We start from the raw sequence: 9713 nt of genomic DNA, 5'->3' as shown, positions 1-9713 counted from the left end.
CGACACACAGGTAGTGGCTGGTCATTTCTTGCGGAAGCAGCCCACAATGGTGATTGGTGTTTTGGAGTTCATGGCCTGATGGCTGTATGGGCTTGGTGATTTTGATGTGCATTAAATTTCTATTCGGATTTGGCCCGTGTAGCGTTTTTCTTTGCAAGTGATGTGGCATATGCCAATTTGGGGGGCGATGTATTGTGAGGAGATCTGCATCGGGTTCCGGCTTCGGGGTTTAGTTGCGTGGTACTGTACTGGCCGCGTTTGCCTACGAAGCCCAGTGAGGTCAGGGATGGGGGCTGCCAATATGACAGTTTGAATGTTGTCATGCTCAGGGGCGGGGGATTGGGTTTTGTGTGACAGATGCCGGTCAGCCAGGTGGACTGGTGGAATGATGTGATTTTCGGAATATTGCTGGTCACAGGTGCCTGTGTTTGCGTGCGTTTCTTGGTGGGGGACTGTGGTCATGTCCATTGGGATGGCTTCTGTATTCGTGCCATCTGTGCCCTGCAGCTCCCATTGGCCCCTGTTGTGTTTCTTTTGTTCGTTGGCATGCATGGGTGACTTGTACATTTCAATGGTTGCATTGTGGCTTCATTGCACCTACGGGGAGTTGTACTTTGTGGGCAGGGAGCGGTGTACAGGCACTCAGTGGGGCCGTTTACGGTTGATTCGCGATGCCGTACTTCTCGCCATGGCGGAATGGTACATTACGCCATGCCTGATGGCGTTAGGTACATGTCCGCTAGGGTCGGAGTTGGCGTACCGTTGCACCATGGTGGTGTTTGCGGTTTGGCATGGCGCGCGCGCGCGTGCTTGGTGCAGTTAGCGTTGGCGTTCACTACGGTGTCGCTAATGGCTTCGTACTTTGCGGTGACGGGTCATAGTCGCACCGAGCGCTATTCGATGGCGGTATTGCATTTCCGCCATCGTTTTTCGATTTCCGCCAGGGTCGTAATGAGGGCCATTGTCTTTTCTTCTTATCCCATTTCTTCTATGAGGCGAAGTGGTTTCATGCGACTCCTCTGGGGACGCTTCGACTTGCCCGGGGTCATCCTCTCCATCGCGGGCATCGAGGTGTTTGCTTCACTTTCCGACTCTTCCCCATCTCCGTGGTAGGGTTCTTCATGCATTCTATCCTCTTCACTGTCTCTGTCCATTTCCCACGATCTCCCTGGTGCGATATCAGGCGTTTGAACAGCGAGCTATTTCTTGTCACCGACGAGCAGTCACTCCTCTGTGCCATGACCATGGTCCCTTTCTTGTGTGTCACGATGAGGGGAGCGGGTGCGAATGTGGCTTCCTCCTTTCTGTTTTTTGGTTGTCTGAGCCATACTTCGTCCCCTGGTTGCATTGGGTTCTCACGGGCACGTCTCTTCCTGTCCGTAGTTTCCTTTGTTTTTGCCTTGTTCGTTTCATCGTTGACTCTTGCCTCTTGCTCCAGAATTGTCGGTTCTTTTAATCTCGGATCCTCTGGCAGTCTCGTGGTAACCGGCCTCCGAATAGCAGGTTCGCAGGGCAAATTCCTGTCGTGCTATGGGGTGTGTGTCTGTATTCCCTGAGCAGCTGGTTGAGAGCCTGCTCGAATGGTTTGTTTTGAATGTGGGCAATTTGTAAGGTCCTCTTGACATTGGCCATGAATCTTTCGACCATGTCATTTGCCTGTGGCCAGCGAGGTGTTATCCGGCGATGTTTTAACCCCAGGCACTTTGCAAACTTTTGGAAGTCGTGACTTATGAATGTGGGGCCGTTGTCTGATCTTATGACTTTGGGAATTCCGTATGCTGATAGCATTCGGTCGAGTGCGGGGATAATGCTTGAGGTTGCGCTGCTGTCCACGATCTGTGCGTCCGTGTATCGTGAGTGCTGCTGCTGTACCCGCCCCTCCTGACGATGAGGCTGTTGTGCTTGCTGAGTCCGACATTCTGTTAGATGTGCTGGGACTCTGTTTTTGGGTCGTGAGCGTTTGCTGCCTCTCGTGGCATGAGTTATTGGATTATAGTCCTCGCATTCCTTCTTCCCTGCCTCTAATGAGCTGGGGCTTTGGCCTCCTGTTCTGCCCGTGCCGGTTCCAAGCCGCACGTGCCTTATGAGTGGCAGGCTGCCAAGCATTAAGCGTGGGTGGTGCTTACCCGCGTGAGGACTTCTGTTGTCTTTTGGTCCGTGTAGGGCCTTCGTGGCCTGCAGCTCACTCAGCTGGTCAGGCCTTCCTGCAGTGCTGAACCGCGCTGTGCGGCCGGTGCTTGTCTCCTGCACGGGGGAGCAGGCGCGAGTCTCGAGGGCCCCTCCCAACAGCTGCTTGCTGTTATGTGCCGCTCCGCGGTGCCTTGTGTGCCTGAGGCGGTGCGCGGCTTGTCAGCCGCTAATGTGTCCGAGGCGCACCGACGCGCTAAACTGCTCGGCTGCAGACCTCGACACAGCACTGGTGGGTCACTTGACCGCTCGTCGCCATTCTTGGGTCCCCGCCTAGGGAACTCGCGGGCACGCAGGCCGCTCTGACAATGATACGCGGGAGCCGGGGTCATAACACAACCTTCTTTATTTAAGTACAGGCGGCAACTGCAGTAACGCTTCCCTCGCCCCTCCCCTTCCCCTGACGTCACGTCCTGGATGTCTCGCGCCAAGGCCGCAACGGCAGCCCGCCCACACAACGATGTGGACCAACCGACACCACATCTACCCTCAGGTTTATGCAGTTGCGCAGGAGACGTAAAAGGTGTATCTAAAAGTGCCCATCTATGATAGCGCCTTGATGGCTCGGAGGTAACTTGGCTAGCACATCCAGTGTCGAAGAGCCCGCAGGCAGCAAAAGGATATAGGTAGCTGGACGAATTTCCCACTGAGAACCTAATGTCGCGCTCGGAAGCATGCAGTTATGCTTCTTTTCATCATAAAGGCAAAACACAAATGCCCACATACACCACTATATCTGTTAGGCTTCTGCTTGCCAATCTTATACAGTACACAATGCATTTTGATTTTAAATAGCTTGTGACGGAAGCGAATCATGTGTATGCGTGGTGGGGGGGGGCGCGAGGGCGAAGCCCTGTCCACGGTGTGCATACCTATGATAACCTTGCTTACATGAACAGGCTTGCAGCGGAAATAGACATGGCAGCAACATGCCCACCTCCCCGTTCTTCCTGTGCTGCAGCGCCAGCTCCAGGTGGCGTTCTGACAGCATTGTGCAGCATTAGCACAGCGCATGCAGTAACGCCGGGTCCCCAAAAACCCCATGCTGTGAGGTACCCGGGCGGCCTCCGCTGCCTGGGCGCTTGCTGCTGACAGACAGCCCCCTTCGCTCGCAGGCAGCTGTGATTGGAGCAGTCTTAACCCAATAATGACTTCATTCAAGTCCCCCTCCCCACCCCCCCAGCAGGCAGCTCTCCTGTGAATGAAGGCCACTGAGCAATTGATGCTGAGGTAAAGCGAGCGCGGCCGCTCCATTGAGCTGTCGTCGGCGGATCGTTTCATTTGCTGCTGCTGCTGCTGGACACGGCTGCACTTTAGGGTCAGTTGTGCATGCACACGGGAGGCCGAACACCCCCACATCTATGTGGACATCTGTCAGAGCAAGAAAGGGCCAATCGGCGCCGAGGTCTTCGACAGGGATGCTGTCTCTGTGACGAGCGATTGATGCAACGGGGAAACAAACCGCGCTGCACTCTCCCCCGATATTCACGCGAGCCCAGCCGAGGGGACTGCAGGTGAAAGGGGGACTCACACCGAAGCCATATTTTCTTCCACCTGAGGGGCCCGGAAATCTGCCAAAACGCCGCGTGCAGTGCTCCGAGTGAAAAATGGGACGACGAAATTGGCCAAACCGGCCGTGGAGGCCGGGAGCGCCCCGGCCCTCTTCATGGAGAGGTCGCAGAGCCGGATCAGCCTGTCGGCATCCTTCGAGGCCCTGGCCATCTACTTTCCCTGCATGAACTCGTTTGACGAGGAGGATGCGGGTAAGTGTCTGTCTTGTCGTGTGCCACTCGTGCCCCTCCCACCTGACCCCCGGGTTTGTGTCACCATAGACACCCCCTTGTGAAGTTCATCCTCAATGTGTTATATATCCCGTGTACAGCATGGCAAATGCAGGTGTGCATAGCAGAGCGGGCACTGGGCTCTGAGGGGGTATCTGTAGGGAGGGTCCGTTCAGCAGCTGAGTGAGCACACTGGCCTTATGCCTGAAACTCTATCTATCTATCTATCTATCTATCTATCTATCTATCTATCTATCTATCTATCTATCTATCTATCTATCTATCTATCCATCTCTCCCACTCTCTCTCTTCCAGTCTCTCTATCTCCACCTATCAATGTATCTATCTCTCTATCTATTACATCTATCTATCCATATCTCTATTTCTATCTATCCATCTCCCCCGTCCCCCCTCTCTCTCTCTCCATCTCTCTATCTCTATTAATCTATCTCTCGATCTATTGTATCTATCTATCTATCTATCTATCTATCTATCTATCTATCTATCTATCTATCTATCTATCTATCTATCTATCTATCTATCTATATCTCTATCCATCTCTCCCTCTCTCTCCCCCCTCTGTCTCTCCATCTCTCTATATAACTATCTCTATCTATATATGAATGTATCTATCTCTCTATCTGTTGCATCTATCTATCCACCACTCTATTTCTATCTATCCATCTCTCCCTCACTTTCTCTTTCTCTCTCTCTCTTAATCTAGCCATCTCTCGATCTTCTCGATCTACCGTATCCATCTATCCATGTTTCTATTTCTATCCTTTCTCTCTCTCCCCATCTATTTTTCTATCTCTCTCTCTATATACCTATTTATCTCTCTATTTATCTAACTTTGTCTATCCATCTCTCACTCTCTCTCTCTGCCTCTCCCTCTTTCTCTCTCTCTCTATATATATACATATATATATATATTTATTAATCTCTCTCGATCTACCGTATCTATCTATCCGTGTCTCTATTTATTTCGATCTATCCTATCTCTCTCATCTATTAGTCTATCTCTCTCTATATATATATCCTATCTAGCTCCCCATGTATCTGTCTAACTCTATCTACCCATCTCTCTATCTATCCAAACACACACACAACACATACAGATGTATAAACACATCAGTTGCAGACTACAGACACACATTGTGTAGGCACCACCAGTTAGCATATCTGGTTCTGTATGCATCCCATTCTTTCTGGATTGGCTGTGGGGAGCAAACAGTTGCACATCACTAAGCATATTGACCAATCGAGTCCTTTAGGGAAAGTGTGGCTATTTCCTATGAAGCTCACCTTTGACCCTGTGTGCATTTGGTTTCCTGGGGGTTGCTGAGGGAGGAGGGGGCGCCTTAGCAAAGGCGAGGTCCTCCTAATTTTATATGGAATGGGGATCCGCCGTGTCCCCCAGCTGCCGTTTTCTTGTTCTTTGCTGCTTCCTTGGTTCTAGACGTGCAGTGCAGAAGGGCATCATTACACGCCATCAGCGCGAGCGCGATGGGTAAGGATGGCCTTAAGAGCGTGCCCAGGACAGAGCCCCTCTCCTCGGGTGATGGACGCCCTCGCGCCTCCCTTGGGCTCTTCTATTATCTGGAAATGTTGCATGCAATCCTTCATCTGTTCGGTCTTGTGGCTTGCATTCCTCCCTTCGGCGAGAAAAGCTCATTCAAAAATCCAATGTTCAAATCTGCTATTTTTTTTTGTAAAAAATAAACCTCGGGACTGACTGTGCACAAGATCCGTGCCCTCCCATGGCATTGCTGGTTTGGAAGGCTAATTGTCCTGGTCTGTGCAGAAGCGCCCGCTTGCATAACGTTTTCTGGCTACTTTCTGCAGATGCAGCCAGATGCTAAGACGGCTTAAGAATAAGACACACGGGCAGCAATGCGCGCCGCATGGCAGTGCCGGGCGCCCTGCGCAGCCCCTTGCCCACAGAGCAGCGTTTCTCTCTGGAATTGAGTGCCACTGCATCCAATGGTGGTCGCTTTGTTTTGTGTTTACCAGGCTTTTCCAGGCATAGCAGGGCCTAACCCCCAAGCGCGCGCTGTACAATTAGATCAGCTTAGGTTTTGATTACACTCGCTGAGTCTTTCGTGACAAGACAATGCAGTGCAAACACAATAATCTACAAAGAGAAATATGCAAAATACATTACCAATAAAAAAAACGACAAGAATATTGTCATAATAATAATAATAATAATAATAATTTGGCATTTATATAGCGCTACGAACCCTCAGACATGTGAGCGCTGCTTATTATTACCCAGGGTGTGTGGTGCTAAACATATTAAACATAGTAAAACATTGAAAATGTTGCTAAGCAATGAGGCTAGATAATAGATATAAAAAGGCATCGCAGACCTACACCACGGAAGAAGAAAACTAAACGGAGCCATGATTAATCCCAGAAGAATAGCCATCGAGTACTTTATCGGGCTCAGAAACAGTAGGGGTCTTTTAGGCCCTGCGGGGGAGATGGTGATGACCCCCCTGTATCCGCCTATTCTGGTCCCAACAGTTCCCGACCTTCTTAGCTCTCTGACGCCAAGCTCCAAAAATAAAACTGCCGGTCGCTTTGGGCCGGTTGCTATCCTGGTCCCCCAGAAGAAAGATCATGGCATCGCCGGGATTGTCCTGGAGGCCTTCACTTTTTCAAACACTTGTGTATAGGCGCGTTATAAATGCCTTATTAGATCATATCAAGAGAGGCAAAATACGTCGTCGGGCCCTGAGAGAATCATGAGCAAGGGTTTACCAGAAGGAAGTGAAACAAGTCCTCTTTCTGCTGAGCGCATTGGACATCTTGGATCTAATTCTCCCATTTATTAGTAACAACCGGCAGGGGTAAAATGTTTGCTCGTGCAAGAAAAAGAGGCGTTAGAATGTCGCACGTTTAAAAGTTGGGCTTGTTTGTTGAGTTATACATGGTCCCAATATGGCACGTTCTCACGGCTTCACGGACCACTTAACAGTGGTATTCTGACGTTTTGATCCTGATTGGAGGATAGCACAGTGGCAACGCGGTGGTCTTGAAAAAAAACCACACACAGAGCAGCAGAGGTTCAAATCCTGGATCCGTGCTTAGAAACCGAACTCTGGTACATTATTAGGCTCCTTATAAAAAATATAATTAAATAAATAACCCCCCTGGAGTTCAAATAGTGTTGCCGGGTCCCCCAGACGCCATTTCTCTCTATATTTTAAATTTAAATCACAGCGTACATTTGAAGAGCCTTTGCCCCCCCCCCCCCCTTCCTGGGGCATCTTTCTTACCACTTTAACAATGGCAGCCCCACAGATTGAGGACCACTGATAGAAGGTTTAAGCATGTTCAAATACAATAACAGATGAGGGCCTATCAACAGGTGTAAGTAGAGCTGTACGGCCATGGGTTCAAAGCTGAATGGCAGAAAAATACCACCACAGATTCATCTGTTACAGCACCTGGAGGCCTTGCTTAGTCTCCAGCTTTACCCAGACTGTTATAAGCCAGACTGCACCAGTTTTTTCAGAATCCTCTTCTTTGCTCGTTCCCACTGGTGGTGCCTCATGCAGCCAAGGAAAGACATTGACTAACAATTGGGTTTTGTGCTTTCTACTCTCCTGAGGCGAACAGAAATATGTGTCTGTTCATACCTGCTCCATGCACTGGAAGCCCCTCTTCATACCTGCTCCATGCACTGGAAGCCCCTCTTCATACCTGCTCCATGCACTGGATGCCCCTGTTCATACCTGCTCCATGAACTGGAAGCAAGCTGTGAACAATATCGTGATACCCGCTCCATGCACTGGAAGCACCTGTTCATGCTTGCTCCATGCACTGGAATTGCCTGTTCATACCTGCTCCATGCACTGGAAGTGCCTGTTTATCCCCGCTCCATGCACTGGAAGCGCCTGTTCATACCTGCTTCATGCACTGAATGCGCCTGTTCATCCCTGCTCCATGCACTGGAAGCACCTGTTCATCCCTGCTCCATGCACTGTAAGCAAGCTGTGAATAGTAGCGGGATACCGGCTTTATGGACTGGAAGCGCCTGTTCATACCTGCTCCATGCACTGGAACCGCCTGTTCATACCTGCTCCATGCACTGAAAGTGCCTGTTCATCCCTGCGCCATGCACTGGAAGCACCTGTTCATATCAGCTCCATGCACTGGAAGTGCCTGTTCATACCTGCTCCATGCACTGGAAGCAAGCTGTGAATAGTAGCGTGATAACTGCTCTATGCACTGGAAGTGCCTGTTCATACCTGCTTCATGCACTGAAAACGCCTGTTCATATCTGGTCTATGCACTGGAAGTGCCTATTCATACCTGCTCCATGCACTGGAAGCAAGCTATGAATAATAGCATGATACCCGCTCCATGCACTGGAAGCGCCTGTTCATACCTGCTCCATGCAGTGGAATTGCCTGTTCATACCTGCTCAATGCACTGGAAGCAACTGTTCATCCCTGCTCCATGCACTGGAAGCAAGCTGTGAATAGTAGCCTGATACCCGCTCCATGCACTGGAAGTGCCTGTTCATCCCTGCGCCATGCACTGGAAGCACCTGTTCATATCAGCTCCATGCACTGGAAGTGCCTGTTCATACCTGCTCCATGCACTGGAAGCAAGCTGTGAATAGTAGCGTGATAACTGCTCTATGCACTGGAAGTGCCTGTTCATACCTGCTTCATGCACTGAAAACGCCTGTTCATATCTGCTCTATGCACTGGAAGTGCCTATTCATACCTGCTCCATGCACTGGAAGCAAGCTATGAATAATAGCATGATACCCGCTCCATGCACTGGAAGCGCCTGTTCATACCTGCTCCATGCAGTGGAATTGCCTGTTCATACCTGCTCAATGCACTGGAAGCAACTGTTCATCCCTGCTCCATGCACTGGAAGCAAGCTGTGAATAGTAGCCTGATACCCGCTCCATGCACTGGAAGTGCCTGTTCATACCTGCTACATGGACTGGAAGCACCTGTTCATCCCTGCTCCATGCACTGGAAGTGCCTGTTCATCCCTGCTCCATGCACTGGAAGCAAGCTGTGAATAGTAGCGTGATACCCGCTCCATGCACTGGAAGCGTCTGTTCATACCTGATCCATGCACTGGAAGCGCCTGTTCATCCCTGCTCCATGCACTAGAAGAGCCTGTTCATCCCTGCTCCATGCACTTGAAGCGCCTGTTCATCCCTGCTCCATGCACTGGAAGCAAGCTGTGAATAGTAGCGGGATACCCACTTTATGCACTGGGAGCACCTGTTCATACCTGCTCCATGCACTGGAAGGGCCTGTTCATACCTGCTCCATGCACTGGAAGCGCCTGTTCATACCTGCTCCACACACTGGAAGCGCCTGTTCATACCTGCTCCATGCACTGGAAGCACCTGTTCATACGTGCTCCACACACTGGAAGCAAGCTTTCAATAGTAGCGTGATACATGCTCCGTGCACCGAAAGCGCCTGTTCATACCTGATCCATGCACTGGAAGCGTCTGTTCATCCCTGCTCCATGCACTGGAAGAGCCCGTTCATCCCTGCTCTGTGTACTAGAAGCACCTGTTCATCCCTGCTCCATGCACTGGAAGCAAGCTGTGAATAGTAGCGGGATACCCGCTTTATGCACTGGAAGCACCTGTTCATACCTGCTCCATGCACTGGAAGGGCCTGTTCATCCCTGCTCCATGCACTGGAAGAGCCTGTTCATACCTGCTCCATGCACTGGAAGCACCTGTTCATACCT

The 9713-nt window shown here is 50.6% G+C and overlaps 1 protein-coding gene across 1 annotated transcript in view; it reads left to right on the top strand.

The window, feature by feature from the left end:
• Positions 1–3203: 3203 nt before the first annotated feature.
• The window catches only part of RIMS4 (regulating synaptic membrane exocytosis 4), an 867656-nt gene continuing 861146 nt past the window's right edge, over positions 3204–9713 (top strand). Inside the window, exon 1 of the mRNA XM_069651349.1 lies at positions 3204–3950. Coding sequence (XP_069507450.1) covers positions 3854–3950 — 97 coding nt within the window. The 5' untranslated portion in view covers positions 3204–3853. The remainder of the gene's footprint in view (positions 3951–9713) is intronic.

The sequence above is a fragment of the Ambystoma mexicanum genome, chromosome 3p (assembly GCF_040938575.1).
Source record: "Ambystoma mexicanum isolate Mex_15411 chromosome 3p, UKY_AmexF1_1, whole genome shotgun sequence".
NCBI classification, from domain to species: domain Eukaryota; kingdom Metazoa; phylum Chordata; class Amphibia; order Caudata; family Ambystomatidae; genus Ambystoma; species Ambystoma mexicanum.
Note: the sequence above shows the minus strand (reverse complement) of the source record. Positions and strands in the feature narration are given on the sequence as shown.